The sequence below is a fragment of the Camelina sativa genome, chromosome 15 (genome assembly GCF_030686135.1).
Source record: "Camelina sativa cultivar CO46 ecotype springtype chromosome 15, ASM3068613v1".
Lineage (NCBI taxonomy): Eukaryota > Viridiplantae > Streptophyta > Magnoliopsida > Brassicales > Brassicaceae > Camelina > Camelina sativa.
Window position 1 is genome coordinate 1960258 of NC_141894.1, and position 20589 is coordinate 1980846.

General features: G+C 33.6%; 5 protein-coding genes across 7 annotated transcripts; 2 read left to right on the forward strand and 3 right to left on the reverse strand.

Moving 5' to 3' along the window:
• Window positions 1–1532: 1532 nt before the first annotated feature.
• Window positions 1533–9094, forward strand: LOC104744650 (phosphoglycerate mutase-like protein AT74). Of its 2 annotated transcripts, XM_087488171.1 has the most exons (7): window positions 3448–3517; window positions 3865–3933; window positions 4119–4183; window positions 4256–4329; window positions 4838–4908; window positions 5053–8015; window positions 8393–9094. In XM_087488171.1, exons 6-7 carry the CDS (start codon window positions 7568–7570, stop codon window positions 8899–8901), a joined length of 957 nt encoding a protein of 318 aa, XP_087344297.1. In that variant the 5' UTR covers window positions 3448–3517; window positions 3865–3933; window positions 4119–4183; window positions 4256–4329; window positions 4838–4908; window positions 5053–7567; the 3' UTR covers window positions 8902–9094. The 2 variants fall into 2 exon arrangements, 1 of the variants encoding a protein (XP_087344297.1); XR_015582162.1 differs by lacking the exons at window positions 3448–3517; window positions 4838–4908; window positions 5053–8015; window positions 8393–9094 and adding exons at window positions 1533–1695; window positions 1928–2001 and having other exon boundaries at window positions 4256–4450.
• On the reverse strand, window positions 3029–3894 carry LOC147926203 (uncharacterized). Its single transcript, XM_087488172.1, has 3 exons — window positions 3745–3894; window positions 3391–3658; window positions 3029–3300 (listed from the first exon to the last, which is right to left on the reverse strand). The coding sequence occupies exons 1-3, from the start codon at window positions 3892–3894 to the stop codon at window positions 3254–3256; spliced, it is 465 nt and encodes a 154-aa protein (XP_087344298.1). The 3' UTR covers window positions 3029–3253.
• LOC109124896 (GDSL esterase/lipase At3g05180) lies at window positions 9062–11193 on the reverse strand. Its single transcript, XM_010465732.3, has 5 exons — window positions 10803–11193; window positions 10409–10609; window positions 10133–10299; window positions 9572–9842; window positions 9062–9488 (listed from the first exon to the last, which is right to left on the reverse strand). Exons 1-5 carry the CDS (start codon window positions 11056–11058, stop codon window positions 9244–9246), a joined length of 1140 nt encoding a protein of 379 aa, XP_010464034.1. The 5' UTR covers window positions 11059–11193; the 3' UTR covers window positions 9062–9243.
• A 757-nt stretch (window positions 11194–11950) lies between these two features.
• Window positions 11951–14651, reverse strand: LOC104744651 (GDSL esterase/lipase At3g05180). 2 transcript variants are annotated; one of them, XM_010465733.3, is made up of 6 exons: window positions 14101–14651; window positions 13767–13967; window positions 13486–13652; window positions 12848–13118; window positions 12561–12767; window positions 11951–12195 (listed from the first exon to the last, which is right to left on the reverse strand). In XM_010465733.3, exons 1-6 carry the CDS (start codon window positions 14381–14383, stop codon window positions 12188–12190), a joined length of 1137 nt encoding a protein of 378 aa, XP_010464035.1. In that variant the 5' UTR covers window positions 14384–14651; the 3' UTR covers window positions 11951–12187. The 2 variants fall into 2 exon arrangements, with proteins under 2 accessions (XP_010464035.1, XP_010464032.1); XM_010465730.3 differs by lacking the exon at window positions 11951–12195 and having other exon boundaries at window positions 12340–12767.
• Window positions 14652–16025: 1374 nt separating this feature from the next.
• On the forward strand, window positions 16026–20180 carry LOC104744653 (branched-chain-amino-acid aminotransferase-like protein 1). Its single transcript, XM_010465736.3, has 20 exons — window positions 16026–16200; window positions 16338–16436; window positions 16538–16609; window positions 16712–16804; window positions 16925–17062; window positions 17163–17221; window positions 17304–17406; window positions 17479–17667; window positions 17762–17862; window positions 17944–17998; window positions 18083–18169; window positions 18274–18325; window positions 18415–18500; window positions 18581–18634; window positions 18714–18797; window positions 18902–18973; window positions 19058–19138; window positions 19227–19262; window positions 19428–19572; window positions 19923–20180. Exons 1-19 carry the CDS (start codon window positions 16123–16125, stop codon window positions 19554–19556), a joined length of 1668 nt encoding a protein of 555 aa, XP_010464038.1. The 5' UTR covers window positions 16026–16122; the 3' UTR covers window positions 19557–19572; window positions 19923–20180.
• Window positions 20181–20589: the final 409 nt, after the last annotated feature.

The window sequence follows — 20589 nt, forward strand, 5'->3', positions numbered from 1 at the left end:
TATTATTTTTCATAATTTAATTTATTAGTATTCCTTTTAAAAATTTGTTGAAGACTATCCAAAAATTACTCATGTCCAAACGTGTTACACATTCATTTCAGGAGCGTTACTAAATTAGAAATAAATACATGTACTTGTAAATAAAGGCTACCAAAATTGACCAGCATATGACTGACATATCCGCTGGACTTGCTTATCTACCGTTCATTAAACTGACAGTTCTATTTTTCGCTTTTTTTTATTTACTCAAATTATTTTACGAACATCCCTAATATTTTTTAAATGAGCGTTGTTTTAAACAATTAGTATGAAAAAGAGGGTTGTTTATTAAATAACTCTATGAGACTATGACAGTACAAAATGATATAAAAAAGACCAAGATATCCATTAAATTTGGCTACCGTTTATCAGATAGATTTACAGTTATGTTTTTAACCTTTTTATTTCACTATACAAACTAGGACCCGACCCGCGCTACAGCGCGGAGGAATATTTTATTGTTGTTAAAACGGATAACAATTTAGAAAATGTTATAGTATCTGTTTATTATAGTGTCTATGTTTGTCAAATTTGCCATATCTTTTTTATAAATAATTAATTTAAACAAAACTTTCTTGAGATTAATAGAATGAAAGAATATTTTACTTAACACGTGGTTGTGTAAACACGATTACTGAAATATTATTTCACACGTTTTGTATAAATATATATATATATATATATTTTACACATCGTATACATGCGAAATCTATTGGACAATGTAATCATCATAGTGTATATAATTACTTTTACTTTATGATTTTAAATGTGATTCTATAAAATGTATTCTATTTTGAAGCATTGAAAGAATTGGACTGTATTATAAATAGGTCCACCAGCAAATTTGGGTCTTTGTTTAACACTTTTTTTTTATATTTATGATATGGGTTTCAGTGGGCTTTCTATTAAGCTTTTATTTTAAACAGAAAGGTGTATGTTTGTTAAACAATTGGGAATCGAGACATTTTTTCATCAACATCGTTTCCATCGTTTCATCTCCAATTGGGAATCGTTCAATCTTTTCATCTCCATCTTCTCACGATCAAATTTTCAAAAAAGAGAGTAAAATCAAGTTCAATACTTCTTCAATCAACCGAATCTTGAAGAGAAAACAAAAATTTGTGACATGAGAGAAGCTCCGATTAGTTGAATCAATTGGGTTTGTCTATGAAGATGATGGTGCTATCAATCGGTTGATTCAGTTTTCACCCATGGCTTTATCGATCAGATTTATCTTACCAATTGGATTGGTAAGTTGCTAGAAGTTATGAATAAATTTTCTTTAAATTTCCTCGATTTTACATGTTCTAACTCTTTCTGTACTGTTCTATATCTCCAATTCAGTTTTGAAAACGATAATTGCTAATATTAAAAATAGTATATCATTACCGTATGTGATTGTTTGACATGTTTCCTGTATTTTTTTGAGTACATGTGAAAGCCTATACTATCAACCGAAAGATATATATGAAGACATCATGATATTCGTAAGATAAGTAGTTGTTTCTTAAAATGTTTTTGATTGTTTTTTATTGGAATATTACATCTTTACTGATTAATTTGTTTTGCAATTTAATCCAGGAAATGAAATGAGAAGTACTTCCAGGAATTCTGAAGTTTATTACAATAGAGTATAATGACATGAAGCCATAAACAGTAAGCTTAATTTCTGAAGTTTTCAATCTTTGTTTAAAATTTGTAGAACTTTCCAATTTGTGAACTTTTTGTTAGTCTAGAAGTTTTTAGTTACTGTTTAAGTTATTGTCAAAGAACGATTCTAAATAATTTTTTGTGGCTTTGTATTGAATTGAAAAAATTAGAAAATGTAATCTGGGAATAATTGGTAATATACTGACCAGGTGTAAGTATTTTTTTGATTCAATATCAGGAGATTGATTAACGTTTTTTGGAGGAAAAGTTATTGATAAGAGAGGATAAGTTTTAGCAGAGAAAAAATTGAAGGTATGTCCTAATTTGTTTGTTTAATAAGAATACTTTTCCTATGCTTCTTGTTCCTTTGGTTGCTTGAAAATGGAAGATTAGTTTGAGTGTTTTTTTATAATAAAGATTAAATCTATAACAACTTATTCTTTGTCATTTATTTGAAACTTGAAAATGATAACAAAACATAGGAATAGGGAAAGTAATTGAAAAAAACAAAAAATAAAAAACAGCATAAAAAAACAAATACTTCATTCTTCTATTAATCCTCTTGCCAAACATGCTTCCTTGTATGATGGATATACAACTCCATCATAAGTCCTCAGATCTTCGTCACTTAATGGTCCTTTAAGAAAACGGAAGAGAAGTTTTAGGGATAAATTACCAGTAAACTTACTTGAAATAGAAGTAGTTCTTCGAGTGTTCAATGATCTCTTTCTTCGTTCGAAGCATTTTCCTTTAGAGATCCAAGTAAAAAACTCAGGAATCTCCTCAAAAGTCAGTTGTCTTGCAACTTTAGAATTACGGTTTAGGTCGAACCAAGCCTTAAGTACTGGATCTGTAACATTCTTTGGCTTTCCAATCTTTGTCATGTTTTTACTGGAAAAGGTTTTTTTGGGCTAAGCTCAGTTTGTGGTCTTTGTGGCAAAGTATGAAGTATATCTTATTAGATCTCATTTGTGCTCTGTTCTATATATTCGTTATATGTACCTCATTATATGCCCTGATTTCTTCAATCGATTTCTTTTCGCAGTGTTTATAGGCTTGAGCTTTCTTATTAACTGCTAACTCCTTAGGTACACCTTGTTTGATTGTCAAGGCAAGACCATCAGCCTATTTTGTCGAAATAATTATAGTCAATAAATTATCACAAAACAAATTAAATGCTAATAATGGCTTACATTTCACGAAACTCCACAATTTCTGGATAGTTTGGATCAATCTCCATTAACGAAATGTCATAAGCATTTGACACTGATCATTGACCTAATACATGAAAATGTATTAGAACTTTTTATATCTTAAAAATGTATAATAAGTAGAACTTCTATCGATATTTTTACCTTTGAAAGAATTGATCTTAGCAAAGCGCAACAGACAAATCACCACCTGTTGTCTATTGTTTTCACAAGCAGCTAGGATTCTCTCAGCAAAACCACCCCACAATGTACATGATAGTCGGTCATCACTATATGGTTGATGAATAAAGATAATTTAGTAAATAATTATTAGAATAACTGAACTTATTGATCACGATAATACCGTATGTCTCTCAGCTCAAACTCAACTTGCCGACATTGACAACTTGACCTACGACATCTGTATAATCATATTTTTCGCACATCATATATAGTTACGATTAAATAACTATAATTAATTCTAACAAAAAGTTTTAACCAAGATTCTTACCAACCAAAATGTTTTCATTCAATCCAGCTTCTTCAATGACCTTCTCAAAGTCAACCAGTTGGAGGAACATGTCATTAGTCAAGGACGCACATGGCACCATGGAGGTGATGTTGATCAACGTCATACGGTAAGGATGGTTCGTAACCCTGAATTTCCCAGCGGATCTAGTCATTGTGAAAGTATCAATGATTACCCATTGCCCCGATTTGATCAGTCTCTGGAACTTTCCAAACTGTGGTTTCTTCACAGTTGCATGTATGAGGGTACCCTATTTAACAAAGGGAAAGATATTAAACTTCAAAACACTTAACAATACATAACAATAAAACCTAGTAAAGAGTTCGGTAAGCTTACTGAAATATCAGCTAGAACCATTTCAATGGTTTCTCCGGAATAGACAGTGTTTTGCTTCCAAACATGAATGATTTTGACACGAATTCTCCATCCTGTTTTGAATGGCCTAATGGACTGCAGATCTATGGTAGGGACGTTCTCGGCAGCCATTGGAGAAGGTTTGAAAGAAGAAAGGAGAAAGAGAAGAAGGTATGGTGGTTTACGATTCGATAAGTATCATAGTATTTATAGGAAGTCTCCATTAGGTATAATTTGATAGTATATTTTATGGTATATGGTATATTCGTAGCATTTCGGCAGAAAATCTTAGTAGTTAATTACGTAATATATTCTTAACAATTTCTTAAAAATGATGATCAATTTTCTTGGTGCAGTTAAGGATTTGAAATAAATTGGAGTATGAATTAGGAATGAAAGACATAACTAAAAACGCGGTTTGGTAAGATTTTGGAAGATTGATATCTGTAAAATTATTTTTATTTTTATTTGAAATTATAAATCTATTTTGCAGGCTTATTTCCGGAGACCCAAAATAGCCCATTTTTACATCAATACATACCCGGATATCCAATTGTTAATTGTCGGGTAATTTTAAATTTTTAACCCGATTCAATAGATCTAAAAGTCATCTTTAACCTTAATGATATGTGTTAAGATAAATTTCGACTTTTCGGGCAATGAGAAAGTTGTACTTCTCTTTTACTAATATAGGGATTACAAACATATTCACACAAAAAAAACCCCAACAGTTTTTTAAAAAACTAGTGTTGTTTAAAAACTTGGTTGTCAATTTGATGATACGCATATATTAATCAACGGATGGTATTTTTAAAGAAAAATATTCAAACAAACATGCCGAAAGTTACTTTTTTTTTTTTTGAGGTAAAGGAATATTTGTGCCTAAAGTATCTTTTTTTTGATCCGGAGAATATTAGTTCTAGAACTCTTTTTAAACAAATAATGGTTTACAAATGAACATGTCATTGTAATTATTTTATATTTCGGTGAAGACTATATAAATGGGAGTTAGTTGAGAAAACGAAGACTCTAAAGTAGAAACGGGAGTTTTATTAACTAACTTGCTAAATTATAGGTAAAGCCAAGCATAGTGATAGTGTGTAACGTGTTTCTGTTTCCAACATGCTGACGATGATGCTGCTGCTGGTAAAACAAATAACAACATTACTTTATTTTGCGTCATCTTACGGTATTATATCGTTCTTCATATCGTTGACATGAATGACTTTTAATTTTCTTGTGGGTGTTTGAACATGAATGATTGATTGTTGAATATGGTGGAGAGATAAGCATCAAAGCATTGGTGGGAACAAGTGAGACCCCACCCCATCCCACCCTCATTTTCATAGTATTAAACCCTTCCCCAATAGGCCAACTCCAATACCCATCCCAGTATCCCATATGTCTAATCACACGTTATTTTTGCTGGTGATCGTTCTCAGTAGCAATACTGTTGATATATAGGATTGTCAATTTGTGTACCACTGCCACTACCACCCATACTCATTCGTTGTAAATATTGGCTTCTTTTGCGGTCCTTCATAATCATTAGCGAGTAAGTTCCACTTCAGTCGAAAAACTCGGTTTTGTATATGCATTGAATTTTCTCTTTCAGGACCACTCATTGTATATAAAGAAGATTTGAATTTCCCATAAGAAGAATATGTACAAAATTATAAAATATGAAGTCTCCCAAAACGCAGCCCGTTCCAAAACAGCAATCATATATGGCTTTTAACCTTTTAGCTAAGGCTTGTTCATTAACGTAATGATTAATTTTTGAGATTAAAGAAAAGGTCTGAAAGGAATCATCAAAAAAAAAAAAAGTGAAAAGGACAAGAAATATATTCATGTCCACTATCCAAAATTTTCCAAGGTATTAAAAGTTTATTGTTGGTTTTTTTCAAACGCAACCTTTTTATACCAATACTTTTATTGAACAAGACATGTTAGATACGTTGTAAGACAAAATTTTTCCTTTTGTGGCCGTAATAGTGACATAAATTATCTTTCTTACAACTGGACTTGATGACTGATCATTAATCGAGAAAAAAATCTCATTCTTTCGTTGTCTGTCTCTCTTCTTCATAGTATTTTTGACGGAAATCTTTTTGTATCCTACATAAAAGACATTATTATTTCTGAAATTTTGATACTAAACTCTTTTATATGAAATGTGTTTTCTTAAGGCCTCACAAAAAAATTGGCAAATGAAGGCAAGGCCACGTGCACATATTTTCTGATCTTTAACTAAATCATTAGTAGTTTTTTTCTAAAGAGATGACATCTGAAACTGAGGAATTAATGTAGCTCTTAAACATTAATATGTAAATATACATAAGTAAAAGTAGCTAAATTGGCAAACTGAGGAATCAGTTTTTATTATAAAATTGTGATTTATAATATGTAAGTATTCATGATTTATATTAAAAACACAATAATAAAAACATTACAAATCCCATGGTCCTTGATTATCAAGGTGATTTCTTTACGGAGAATAAGCGTCGAATCATCTTTTTAACATGTGCTTTGAATTCAGACATTCTCACGGCTAATCTTCCACGTAAGTTAACACATAAGAAGACAAAGTTAGATCAAACAATAACCCAAAATTAACATTTACAAACAATCCACTTATCCATGTAAAATCTCAAATAATCTAAAACACAACATGGTGTTGTTTGCATCTAAATCAAACAGATCTAGCAAGAGAGTTTTTTTATATATATATTAAGCTTATCCTTTCGAGGTTTGGTTCTTGTAACAAAATGGCATTTATCTAATGAAGTACAAATCAAGCTCTTCATATATATCTCTAAGCCGAAAAAAACAATAAGAAAAATGACATGAGATGGTGTTCAATCATTAAATCCATTATCTAGTAAGCCTAAAGAAAATCTCAACAAGTGTAAATCCCCGAATTGGCATCTACACACTCATCTACACAATCAAGTTTTTGACCATATTACGAATCTTAAAGCAAATCCACGCTATAGATAAAGCCCAATGGGCTCATCTTACACTACAAATCTGTTATCGGGCTAACTTATTTGTACATATAAATATATACGATTTTCAACAGTGCCTGTGTTGACCAAAAAAAAACAAAACAAATTCTTTATTGTCCATTAACTTAGCTTATTTAATAATGTTGCAAAACAATAAATAAATCGTTGTCAAAAAAAAAAATAAATAAATCGTGTTGAGCTACTTTTTAATTTATAAAAAAAAAAGAGAGAGATGGTGGTTTGCCACGTTAAAAACTTTCCAGATTGACCTTTAAATATATAATTTAATCATAAAACATATAAAAATTAATTATCTGATGTAATGGAGCAGACGTGGATAATATTATAATTAGTTAATCATACAATTTCATAAATTTGTTGATATTGGAATCTTTCGTTGTAGTTGTTTAATCTAATCTCATACTCTATATTAAAAAAAATAGAAATAAAATACAAATCTTACAAAACACACACACTTTTGTTATTTTACTTTAGGCTTAAAAATATTACGTACATAATTTAGTTAACTTGCGCATTAAAAAGAAAAAAAACAGAGAAATTGAAACTGTCTCTCGTTTTGGTTTTGGGGTGGGGGTGCTTAAGCTTGAGCAAGAAGGTAATGCAAACGAACCACTACACATACCCCATAATCTCTGGAGGATGATGAAGATGCAAACGATTCTACTTGACAAATTTTCCAAATTTTGAGTTTTGGCAATTTCTCTCAGATTCCCCCCGGAGGAAAGAAAAAAAAAAAACCAAACCCTAAGAAAAAAATTGTATCTCTCTCCGATTCGATGAGTCCGGAGAATAAATTGCTACCGAAGAGGATCATCCTTGTACGTCACGGTGAATCGGAAGGCAATCTCGACACAGCGGCATACACAACAACACCAGATCACAAGATCCAGTTAACCGAATCCGGTTTGCTTCAGGCTCAGGAAGCTGGAGCTCGTCTCCACGCCTTGATTTCCTCTAATCCTTCTTCCCCTGAGTGGCGTGTCTACTTCTACGTCTCTCCTTACGATCGCACTCGATCTACGCTCCGTGAGATCGGACGCTCCTTCTCCCGTCGCCGTGTGATTGGTGTTCGCGAAGAATGTCGTATTAGGGAACAGGATTTTGGGAATTTTCAGGTTAAAGAACGTATGAGAGCCACCAAGAAGGTCAGAGAACGCTTTGGTCGCTTTTTTTATCGCTTCCCTGAAGGTGAATCCGCCGCCGACGTCTTCGATCGCGTCTCCAGTATGTTTTCTCTTTCTTTCATAACAGAATGATCTGTGGTGTTTGATTAGTTTAGCTAAGCTTGATTCAGATCCTGGCCTGTGCAAGTGGCAAATGAAGATTTTGGTTGAATTGGTTGCTTGATGTTATGTTTCTGATCACATCTTTAGATTGATACATTCAGTTGTCATGAAGTCTTTGATCCATTCTGTTATATGTTTCTGATTCACTCTGTTTTTGCGGTTTACAAGTAGTGGTCTTGAATAAAGTTAGAGTCTTGATCCATTCTGTTATATAACATTCGATTTTTGCTGAAACTCTGTTTTTGCGGTTTGAAGTTGTCTTTGCTTTGTGTGAATGAACTCAAGATTCGATTTTTTTTGCGTGTTCTTTGACAGGTTTTCTCGAGTCTCTATGGAGAGACATTGACATGAACAGACTACATATCAATCCGAGTCATGAGCTAAACTTTGTGATTGTTTCACACGGCTTAACATCGCGTGTGTTTCTGATGAAATGGTTCAAGTGGACTGTGGAACAATTCGAGGGACTAAACAATCCAGGGAACAGTGAGATCAGAGTTATGGAATTAGGACAGGGTGGTGATTATAGCTTGGCGATTCATCACACGGAGGAAGAGTTAACGGCTTGGGGATTGTCACCAGAGATGATTGCAGATCAGAAATGGCGGGTTAACGCACATAAAGGCGAATGGAAAGATGATTGTAAGTGGTATTTTGGTGATTTCTTCGATCATATGACAGATTCGGATCAAGAGTGCGAGACTGATGAGGCCATTGAAGAAAAAGAAGAAGAAGAAGATGAAGAAGCGGGGAAAAGAGTAAATCTGCTAACGAGTTCAGAATATAGCAATGAGGCAGAGTTATACAATGGAAAGTGCTGCTGATAATTTTACAGAACAAAAGGATATGAGAAGAAACCATTAACTACAGAATTTGGAAAAAAAAAATGGATTTTGATAAGCTTTCTGATTTCTTAGTTGGTGGAGAAGTGTGTACAAACTTGTATCTGGTCTATAGATACACATCGTTATAACACCCATTACATGAAAGTTTGAAGATTCATTTTATTGTGTCAAAGCACTTGTCTTTGTCAAAGAAAGTTACAAAAAAATGTTCCCTTTATATATTGGCTAAGAAACCTTGAATTAATGGAAACGATCCATTTAATCAGTTTTTCTTATGTATGCATAAAGAAAATGATAATGGTAAATTTCTCAGTTACATTGCTAAAGATTCTGAGACGACGCCGTCTCAGAGTATTTACCGGTGAGAATTTGTAGCGTAACAAACCGGTTTGCAGCTTCAGTGTAGTGAATGCCGTCCCAGTTAACATATTTAGAGCTATCAATGCAAGGTTTGGCGGTTTTTAGTGTACCATTTGATGTTGCTGTGTTACCGCAACCAACCTGATCATCGTAGTTCAATGGCGGTCCTCCGGTTCCACAGCATACCAGTATCGAGTGATCAAAACCTATTATCATACCAGAAAAGGTTTCAAAACAGTGAACTAATAATTAATTTCTAATCAGAAGAGTGAACTAATAATACGTGTACCGTATTTGGAATGATTCAGAATGAGGCCGGATTTGATCGAGAAGATATCTACGTATGTGAAACGGGAACCGGGATATAGTTGAGGGAGTTTTTTGAAAAGACCATTAAGCTGCAAATTGAAAAGCTTAGCAGCTTGGTTATGATCACTGACACAACCAAACTCATCAAGCTTTGATTTGTCTTTCCCAAATAGTGACACAACTTGAGCCAAACACCCAAGTGGCCCTGTGTTGTGTATCCAAAAATTTCTTGCTCCTTCTGCATATAATCTCTATAAAAAAAAGTACAACATAAAAGAAAATTTATATAATTAGAGTGTACTTATATTATGTGACTTGGTTTAAGTACTCAAACCTATTTATCATATAAAATTCAAATATTCTCAAAATAATTTACACACAACTTTCCTTCTTTGAATAATTGAATATATCATTTTCAATTATATATATAAGATATTGTTGTTTTCAAACTCAGTAGTTTAATCTGATCTAATAATTTTCGCCAGCTAGACTAAGTGTGTTTTAATTAAACAAAAATAAAGCTTCATGCAAAAGCACTGACCGTTATTCCATCTTCAAGTATATCCAAGATTGTAGGAATCAGAGCAAGAACTTGATCAAATGTTTTGGAGTAAAATGCTCCGGCAAGATCATTTTGTCCGATATCAAACATATACAATCCACTTTTGAAGTAATATTCGGACGGTAAGTATTTTTCGAGCTCTTCATCTGAAAAACAAAAGAGAAAAAAACAAAAATACATAGGTCCTCAATACTATGGTCTTCAACTAAAGTCTATATTTGTTGATGGTTAAAATATAGTTTGATCTTTATTTACCTTGATGTATCAGTTGAATGACTTTGGACTTAAAGGTGATGAATTGAGAGACTTGAACACCAAAACCAAAGGGGCTATAAGATGCAGCATTTGCCTTCTGAATCGTTGACCCACCCGCTGCAAAATTGCAGCCTCTCCGGTAACTTTGTCGGCTTATCGAATCTAAATATGGCCTCAAATAGGGCCGATCAATTGCTTCCACTACAACACATAAAAGCCCATTCAAAAACTTGTCATATACACCTCACAATGTAAATTACATGAGCGTGCAAACAGCGTTATATCAAGATCAATCAAAAGTCATGTTTTTCAATCGACTAGTTTGTTGTAATTCTTGCAACGCTTCTAGTAAAAAAAAAAAAAAGAATATAGAAACGATGAATGATGAGATTACTTAGAAAATCAACGATGAGACGTCCATTACAAAATCTTCCGGAAGATGGAGGTTTGAAGTAGGTTTGTCCATAGGAAGGCTGGAGAAGGAATCCAAGACCGGATGTGAGTTCTCCGGTGTCAGAGTTAGAGTCTCCGAAGTTGAAAACCGCCGGGAAGTTATGAGAAATCGGAAAAGAACCGGCGAGAGGAGGCAGAGTATGAGAGATAGCTACAAATAGTGATAATGTAAGAAGAGAGTGAAAAAGGGTTTCCATGGCTCAAACAATGTATTTTTTGGTCTTCTCATAAAACCTTATTTATATATACATTGCACAATACATTTGTATCCATATAATTTTAAAAATGTAAATACGTCATATATATCTTTATATGTATACGTGCGTGAGTATAATTATTGAAAGTGGGAATGGATTTTGGTTGCAAATATGAAAAGAAACAAAATGATCCAAGTCATCTCGTGACAATCTTTTGTTTTTTTATACAAGGAATCACATCAGTTTGATAAGGTTCGATATTTGTGAACTAATATAATTAACGGTCGTGGAACCATTATGAGTGTAGAGATTATCAACGGGTGGTTTTATTGTCTGAAGATAAGATTAGTGTCTGCAAAATGATCTGACTTGGATCTTAAGTCTTTATGATTGTGTATACTACTGATTTTGCATTTAAAGTATTTCTTTTATCACCGATAAGAAGAAACTATTTCATGCCTGAGCAACGCGAAAGACTTATGGTTTGCTATCCCCTTTTTATTATAATTTAAAGAAAAAAAAAATCGAAGATATATATGATAAAGATTGCATTACAAATTTACAATTTATTAAAAAAAAGAAAAAAGGAATGTAGTGTCTAAAAAATGAATCCTGAAGTGAATCTGATGTATATATCACTTGATCCGTAACTGTTGTATCAATGTGATGAAGATTTCTATTAAAAAAACAATTTTGTTTTTTTTTGCAGATGAGATACAGTCTTTCTTTGGGTTGACTATTTAATATAATAAATAGATTAAGGCAGTAATTAAGCTCTTTAAGTAATTGCACATAGGTGCGTATCGTTTAAGTTTGGCCCAATAAGGCCTGATAGGCTCAAATATCCCGCAGTTCACCTAATGTATGAACTTGGCTCCACATTTATCTTGTCTGTCAAAATTGTTGATTTCTCAGATTCTTTTTGTTTTTTTTTTTTTTTCAGAATTTGGATTCCAAGATTCATCACAACAACCTTCTCAATAACATACTAGCAAAGGTGCTGTCTTCAAAACAAGAAAGTTTAATAATTGACATTGTTAATGTGAGATTAATTTTATTTGTAACGGAACAACCAGATTGAAAGTAACAATGCGAATGCCGCTGACGCCATTATGCTTGACAAGGATGGTTATGTTTCTGAAACCAATGCAACAAACATTGTAAAAAAATTTGTACCATTTACTGATGAAGCTTTCTGGTTTCTTAGTTGGTGGAAAAGTGTGTGTACAAACTTGTATGTGGTCTATTGAATAGATACACATCGTTATAACACCGGAAACATTATTTGAAGATTCATTTTATTGTGTCAAAGCACTTGTCTTTGTGAAAGAAAGTTACCAAAAATGTTCCCTTTATATTGGTTAAGAAACCTTGAATTAATGGAAATGATCCATCTAATCAGTTTCTTATGTATGCATGCATAAAGAAAATGATAATGGTAAATTTTTCAGTTACATACATTGCTAAAAAAATTTGAGACGACAACGTCTCAGAGTATTTACCGGTGAGAATGTGTAGCGTAACAAACCGGTTTGCAGCTTCAGTGTAGTGAATGCCGTCCCAGTTAACATATTTAGAGCTATCAATGCATGGTTTGGCGGTCTTTGTCGTACCATTTGATGTTGCTGTGTTACCGCAACCAACCTGATCATCGTAGTTCAATGGCGGTCCTCCCGTTCCACAGCATACCAGTATCGAATGATCAAAACCTATTATCATACCAGAAAAGGTTTATAACAGTGAACTAATATACTTTCTAATCAGAAGAGTGAACTAATAATACGTGTACCGTATTTGGAATGATTCAGAATGAGGTCGGATTTGATCGAGAAGATATCTACGTATGTGAAACGGGAACCGGGATATAGTTGAGGGAGTTTTTTGAAAAGACCATTAAGCTGCAAATTGAAAAGCTGAGCAGCTTGGTTATGGTCACTGACACAACCAAACTCATCAAGCTTTGATTTGTCTTTCCCAAATCGTGACACAACTTGAGCCAAACAACCAAGTGGCCCTGTGTTGTGTATCCAAAAATTTCTTGCTCCTTCCGCATGTAATCTCTATAAAAAGAAATACAACATTAAACAAAATTTTATAAGAGTGGTAATACTTATATGACTTGGTTTAAGTATTTAAACCAATATTTATCATATAAAATTCAAGTCTTAAGGATATGGGGGTTTATAAATTATATAAAATTCAAATACTCTCAAATAATTTACACACAAATCATCTTCTTTTGAATGACTGAAATAATTTACACACAAATCATGTTACAAAATGTAACAAATCGTACATTAACGTTTCATCTAATATATTGTTGTTTTCAAACTTAGGTGATAATTAACCTGATCTAATAATTTTCGCCAGCTGAACTAAGTGTTTTTTTAATTAAACAAAGGAAAAGATTCATGCAAAAACACTGACCGTTATTCCATCTTGAAATATATCCAAGATTGTAGGAATCAGAGAAAGAACTTGATCAAATGTCTTGGAGTAAAATGCTCCGGCAAGATCATTTTGTCCGATGTCAAACATATATAATCCATTCTTGAAATAATATTCGGACGGTAAGTATTTTTTGAGCTCTTCATCTGGAAAAACAAAAAGATCAAACAAAAATACATAGGTCCTCAGTACTAAAGGTCTTCAACTAAAGGCTTAATTGTTGATGATTAAAATTTCGGTATAATTTGATATTTATTTACCTTGATGTATCAGTTGAATGACTTTGGACTTAAAGGTGATGAATTGAGAGACTTGAACACCAAAGCCAAAGGGGCTATAAGATGCAGCATTTGCCTTCTGAATCGTTGACGCAGCCGCTGCAAAATTGCACCCTCTCTGGTAACTTTGTCGGCTCATCGAATCTAAATATGGCCTCAAATAGGGCCGATCAATTGCTTCCACTACAAAAACATATAAAGCCCATTCAAAATCTTCTCATGTTAAGTCGACTAGTTTGTTGTAATTCTTGCAACGCTAGCTTCTAGTAAAAATAAAAAAATAAAGAATATAGAAATGATGAATGAATATGGTTACTTAGAAAATCGACGATGAGACGTCCATTACAAAATCTTCCGGAAGATGGAGGTTTGAAATAGGTTTGTCCAAAGGAAGGCTGGAGAAGGAATCCAAGACCGGAGGTGAGTTCTCCGGTGTCAGAGTTAGAGTCTCCGAAGTTGAAAACCGCCGGAAAATTATGAGAAATCGGAAAAGAACCGGCGAAATGAGGCAGAGTATGAGAGATGGCTACAAATAGCGATAATGTAAGAAAAAGGTTTTCCATGGCTGCTTTAGTCAATGTATTTTTTGGTCTTCTCATTAAATCTTACAAATACATATGTATATAAATACACTGCACTATACATTTGTATCCATATATATATAATTAAAAAAATGTAAATACGTCATATATATCTTCATATGTATACGTCCGCGAGTATAAATAATGAAAGTGGGAATGGATTTTGGTTGAAAATATGAAAAGAAACAAAATGATCAAAGTCCTCTCGTGACAATCTTTTGTTTCTTATACAAGGAATCACACATCAGTTTTGATAAGGCTCGATATATTAAATTTAACGGTCTTAGACTTAGAACCATTATCAACGGGTGGTTTTACTTTTATTGTCTGAAGATAAGATAAGTGTCTGCAAATTATCTGACTTGGATCTTAAGTCTTTATAATTGTGTATACTACTGGTTTTGCATTAAAAGTATTTAGTTTATCACCCATTAGACGAAACTATTTCATGCGTGCCTGCGTGAGCAAACGTGAAAGACTTATGGTTTCCTATCCCTTTTGAATTTTGATTATAATTTTTTTTTTTTTTTTGACCAACAAATATAAAAGAGCCAATTGGGGGGAAGGAATCGTTTACATAAGTATCAACATGCTATTATAATTTTTTAAAATAAAAATTCGAAGATACATCCCTTATATATATGATAAGAATTGCATTACAGTTTATAAAAAAAAAAAAAAAATGTAGTGTCTAAAATATATTATCTAATAGAAAATTTCTGACGTAAAAATCACTATTCTTGATCTGGAACTGTTGTATCAATGTGATGAAATAGATCTAAGGCATTAAATAAGCTCTCATCGTTAAAGAGGTAATTTGCGTATAGGTGCGTGTCGTTTATGTTTGGCCCAATAAGGCCTGGTAAGCCCAAATATCCCTTTTTACTGTTTTATAGGTTCTCTACCACTAAGGAAAGGGGGTGTATTGAAATAATGATTTTGGAGGATTTGATGGGATTTAGAAAATTTGAAATTTTGATAGATTTTAGGGAAGTTGATATGATTTATAGTAAAATTCTTTGAAATCCCACCTAAAACCATGAGATTTGGATTTGTGTATTTTTAACTAAACAAATCCTCTCAAATCCTCCAAAATCCCTACAACTTATTAAAATCTAAATCCACAAACTGTTTTGAATAACAGTGGATTTTAAAGTAGATTTTAAAATCATCATTTCAATAACAGTGGATTTCAAGAGACTTTTTAAAATTCATGATTGAATAATATAGGATTTGTAACTTTTATACAAATCACTTAAAATGTCAAGTTGAATACACCTCCTAAGAATCTCGCTGGGGCTTCGCCGTATCATCGTGTCCAGATAATCAGAATTTTTTTTTTAAAAGTCAATGTAACGATGAGGAAACCACCAAACAGTGGGGATGACGAATTCCGATGATTCAACCACTATTCCCTATACTATTAAATTGGGATCTCTTGCATTATTTTCAAGCGCTTCTATTCTATTTTAGTGGCAACACTTACAAAGTTGGTAGGAATATCTTTTTTTTCTTACTAAATTCCAAGCAACATTATAAGAATATACAGTATAAAAAAGAATCGAGATGCGTGCAAGGTTTCTGTCCAATTTCTTGTCGTTTTGTATATTTTTGGGAGGGTATGGTGTTGTTTGTTTATATCGACACACTTTACACTTCACTAGTTCACTTACTTTAGTGGGTATTATTAATAACTAAAACTTGTAATCACAGAGACCAGAGTTGAGAGTTCCGTTTTGGTTTGATCACCGTCTTCAATGACAGAACCAGAGGTGATTCACTCATGGTCTGCACCAAGATCTCTCAGCACCAGCCTTATGTACTCCTTTTCTCAGGTACCTTCCCAACTTTTTTTTTTCTATTTTCTTGACAATTCATTTCTCCAAGAATATGAATGTTAGCTCTAAAGCCTCTTAAGTTTATGATTATCCAAAGCCAAATCTCAATTCTGATGTTGTGTCCACATTTTCAGAGAGATGACACTGAAGTTGTCGATGAGCCGTTATATGGAGCTTTTCTTAAAGCTACAGGTTTTGATAGGCCATACAGAGACGATGTTCTCTCCAAGATGGTAATGTCTCTCTATTTAGTGCCTGATTAGGATTTAGCCTTACTAGTCTTTGTCTTTATTTGAGTACCGCGAGGTAAGTTTCAGTCTTGTAATTGAAATAGGAGTGCAATGGAGATAAAGTTGTGAAAGATGTCATATATGGATCAGGATCAAAGAAGTACCGGTTTTGTAAGGTGAAAAACTCTGTTTGAAAAGCTTCAAGAATCATATTATTCACACTCTCTTTGTTGTCACTTTGTCTAAAAGATAGTGTATTGTTCTGTTTTTTCTTACAGCATATCTCGAAACAAAGGCTTTTTGGTTTGCCAAGTGAGCTGATGAGTAAAGGAAAGCATTTCATATTAATACGCAATCCTCTTAACATTCTGGTTAGCTTTCTCATCAAACACTGGTTCTTATCTTGATGCCTGGATCCACTGTGCTTTTAAGATCTCATGATCTTTAGTCAATGTGTTATCTAAATATCTAAGGTATTATCCTTTTTGCAGCCTTCTTTTGAGAAGGTACACCCTCCATCATTTCTCGAATTAGGCTTGGGGGAATTAGTCTCTATATACAGTGATCTATGTCAGATGGGAACTCCACCTACAGTCATCGATGCTGATGAGCTTCAGCGAGATCCTGAGGTATTGTTTCTGTAATATGTAAAATATACCAAAAAAGATTTCATTCATCTAATGATCTACACACTACTCCTTACATATTATGCCATCCATATGTAAACAGACGACATTACGCGGTCTTTGCAATGATTTGGACATTCCATTTCAAGCTTCTATGCTTAAGTAGGTCCTCTCCTTGCTTTCTCTTGTGATTTACAAAAGTAGAAACTATAATTTCTCTTTTGTTTCTTATGTTGTTCTTAAGATGGGAAGCTGGCCCTATACCAGAAGATGGAGGATGGGCACCATGGTGGTACAAGAGTGTGCATAAATCAACTGGTTTCTCGTCTCCAAAAGAGTATCCTCGGGTAAGGCTCTGCTTTGTTGTGGTTAATGATTCTGAATTCGATCTAAACAGGTTTGGTATTCTTGTTTTTCAGACATTCCCTCTGTCTCATTACGATTTGTTGGAGCAAACTCTACCGCTTTACAACATTCTTAGGAGCCATGTGAAGCATAGGTCCTCCCTATTGAGCAGTCCCTTGCCTCCTCCTACTCTCCCAGTTCCTGAAAATGCAAAACTTCTTGCATGGGTTGGTGATGAGATTCTGCCTCGTGATATGGCAAAGGTTTGTTTGAAATTTTGGAACAACACTCTAACAACTCATGTTTGTGATTTGCATTGTCAACAGTGACCATTTTCTTTTTCTTCTTCTTGTTTAGGTTTCTGTTTTTGACTCGGTTGTTCAAGGCGGTGACTCGGTATGGGAAGGACTCCGGATTTACAAGGGGAAGATATTCAAGCTTGAAGAACATCTAGATAGGTACGAACTGTCAAATGCAGAAACCAATAAGCCAATAGCAGAGTTTTCTAAGCAATCTTGTTTTATATGATGTTGGATTAGGCTATGTGATTCAGCAAAAGCTCTGGCTTTCGACAATGTTCCAGCGCGTGAAGAGGTTAGCATCTGATGATCGTTATGCTAAGTTTCGTTCTGTTAAAACAACGTTACCATGATAGCTTTATTGTGGTAAAACATGCAGATAAAAGAAGCAATCTTCACAACTCTCATAACCAATGGTATGTTTGACAATACACATATCAGGTTGTCTCTAACTCGAGGCAAAAAGGTATATTACATTTATATCAACTTTCTTCGAAATAAATTTAAGAAGATCTTGTTTTCCTCTCGACCATTTAGTCTAAAGAAAACTATAAAACTTGTTTGATTAAGGTATCTTCTGGAATGAGCCCTGCGTTTAATCAATATGGATGCACACTTATTGGTAACCTTTCAGCTTTATGCTAACCATCAAGATTTGAAAATGATGATTACTCTTGGTCTTTAATGTGTTCTGCTCTTTTAAAATTGTAGTGCTTGCCGAGTGGAAGCCACCGGTGTATGACAATGATGGTGGAATAGTGCTGGTGACTGCAACTACACGCCGCAATTCACCTAATGTATGAATTTGGCTTCACATTTTATCTTGATTATGTCTTGTCTGTCAAAATTATACTAGATATCTTTTTGTTCTTTTCAGAATTTGGATTCCAAGATTCATCACAACAACCTTCTCAATAACATACTAGCAAAGGTACTGTCTTCAAAACAAGAAAGTTCAAGAACTGACATTGTTTATGTGAGATTAATTTTCTTTGTAACGGAACAACCAGATTGAAAGTAACAATGCGAATGCTGCGGACGCCATTATGCTTGACAAGGATGGTTATGTTTCTGAAACCAATGCAACAAACATTGTAAGTATTCCACTGACAATTCATCCACACACTTTCATATTGAGAATTCGATAGAAAGTTGAAAACGCTGAGGCTGTTTTAATTATTTACTTTCTGTTATACAGTTCATGGTGAAGAAAGGCTGTGTTCTTACTCCTCACGCAGATTACTGTCTCCCTGGCATAACCAGAACTACTGTAGGGAGAGATATTCAAATTCTGTTATTGAGGATTTATATAAACCGTTCTTATCTTTCTTTCTTTTTTTCGATCTTTATAAAGGTCATGGAGCTTGTGGTGAAAGAGAAGTTCATCTTAGTAGAACGAAGAATCAGTCTCTCCGAGTTCCACACAGCTGATGAGGTTCTTTCAGCTTGGTCATATTGAATTATATGCGCCTTGCCTCTCTCTCTTTCCCAAGACAAAATCTGACAATGGTTTTGTTTTTCAGGTTTGGACAACAGGAACTATGGGAGAACTAAGCCCGGTATGTAGAGTCTCTAGTAGGTTACGAATAAAACATCTTTTCTGCACCTGAATCTATGACATTCACTAACCAAAAGATATTAACTTTTGTAAAGGGGTGTAACTTAAACTATGGAAAAAATAAGCATTAAGCATAGTCTCCTCTGTTTACTTTTCTGTGTTACAGGTTGTGAAGATTGATGGGCGTGTGATTGGTGACGGAAAAGTTGGACCGGTAACGAGAACACTGCAAAACGCTTACAAGAAACTCACAGAGGATTCAGGTGTGCCAATACCTACTTACCAAGAATCCTGAAAATACAAAACCAGAGGTAATCGAAGTTGTCTATAAAAGATATATGCATCCATGCATCTGAGTACATCAAACCTTAAGTTGCTAAAATATGCATCAATTATACATCACACTTTTTTGGTTTTGATCTAATCATAACTTATCAAATGCCTTTCTAAGGTAAAATAAAATAAGATTTGATATTTCACATGATTAAATTGCGTTTACCGGTTTTTTAAGTATTTAAACACGAGGGAACTTAGTCAAAAAAGCATTCAACATTCACATGCTTCAATTGGTTTTCTTGAGGAAAAAGCATGAAGCTGTTTACGTCATATTTTAATAGATTTCCTTTTCACATAAGTAACAAAAAGCTTTCTTTCTTTTTAGGGATACCAAGTAAGATTGTGTAGCCAGCCTTCTCCTGCAATCGTTTCTTCTTACTTCTGTGTTGGCACAAAACGACGAGTGGTTTATGCGTGGCGATGGAAAACAGTGTGGTAAGGAATGCGTGCTGTTTTTACTTATTTAAAAAAGTCATAACTATTATTATTGGTGACCAACAAAAACAAAGTCAGCGTTCGCTTGTTTGACCCGACGAGTATGACCAATTTACCAATAATAAAGCCACCACGTATCGACCGTTGATTCTTTTTCCTTTATCGACATTCAAGTTTTTATTTTTATTAAAATCAATGCTACTATATATTAATATATAATTGCAATTTGCAACCTTAATCTGAATATTAGAAAGACGAAAAATAAAAAGTAGAGGTCAAGTGAAAGTTAGAATAAACTTATGTGAATTCCCCCCCCCCCCCCCCCCCCTGGATTACTTATCTTTTTTTATATATATCGTATCAAACATACTTTTCAAATCTTCCTTGATAATAAATTTAACTCACAACGCAGACCCACAGGGGTCCAACAACGTTAGCTAAAGTGTTTGTTTTATGGGAGCCGAATATATTTATAAAAACATTCCAATTAATACTTTATTTTATTTGTCGTCAATTGTTTTTTGAAGGCATAACTTTGCTGATGGCCTTTTAAAAAA

What these genes read in the sequence shown, in the direction of transcription:
- LOC104744653 (XM_010465736.3), top strand. Translation starts at nt 16,123, where the DNA reads ATGACAGAACCAGAGGTGATTCACTCATGGTCTGCACCAAGATCTCTC. An exon ending in CTCTAACTCGAGGCAAAAAG is followed by an intron (nt 18,170 to 18,273) that starts GTATATTACATT and finishes TGTTTGATTAAG; the next exon opens with GTATCTTCTGGAATGAGCCC. An exon ending in ATATGGATGCACACTTATTG is followed by an intron (nt 18,326 to 18,414) that starts GTAACCTTTCAG and finishes TTAAAATTGTAG; the next exon opens with TGCTTGCCGAGTGGAAGCCA.
- LOC104744651 (XM_010465730.3), bottom strand. Translation starts at nt 14,383, where the DNA reads ATGAGAAGACCAAAAAATACATTGACTAAAGCAGCCATGGAAAACCTT. An exon ending in CATTCAACTGATACATCAAG is followed by an intron (nt 13,653 to 13,766) that starts GTAAATAAATAT and finishes TTGTTTTTCCAG; the next exon opens with ATGAAGAGCTCAAAAAATAC. An exon ending in TATTTCAAGATGGAATAACG is followed by an intron (nt 13,119 to 13,485) that starts GTCAGTGTTTTT and finishes TTCTTTTTATAG; the next exon opens with AGATTACATGCGGAAGGAGC.
- LOC104744650 (XM_087488171.1), top strand. Translation starts at nt 7,568, where the DNA reads ATGAGTCCGGAGAATAAATTGCTACCGAAGAGGATCATCCTTGTACGT. An exon ending in CGTCTTCGATCGCGTCTCCA is followed by an intron (nt 8,016 to 8,392) that starts GTATGTTTTCTC and finishes GTTCTTTGACAG; the next exon opens with GTTTTCTCGAGTCTCTATGG.
- LOC147926203 (XM_087488172.1), bottom strand. Translation starts at nt 3,894, where the DNA reads ATGGCTGCCGAGAACGTCCCTACCATAGATCTGCAGTCCATTAGGCCA. An exon ending in TGGTTCTAGCTGATATTTCA is followed by an intron (nt 3,659 to 3,744) that starts GTAAGCTTACCG and finishes TTTGTTAAATAG; the next exon opens with GGTACCCTCATACATGCAAC. An exon ending in GAATGAAAACATTTTGGTTG is followed by an intron (nt 3,301 to 3,390) that starts GTAAGAATCTTG and finishes ATGATTATACAG; the next exon opens with ATGTCGTAGGTCAAGTTGTC.
- LOC109124896 (XM_010465732.3), bottom strand. Translation starts at nt 11,058, where the DNA reads ATGGAAACCCTTTTTCACTCTCTTCTTACATTATCACTATTTGTAGCT. An exon ending in TACTTGAAGATGGAATAACG is followed by an intron (nt 9,843 to 10,132) that starts GTCAGTGCTTTT and finishes TTTTTTTTATAG; the next exon opens with AGATTATATGCAGAAGGAGC. An exon ending in TCTGAATCATTCCAAATACG is followed by an intron (nt 9,489 to 9,571) that starts GTACACGTATTA and finishes GTATGATAATAG; the next exon opens with GTTTTGATCACTCGATACTG.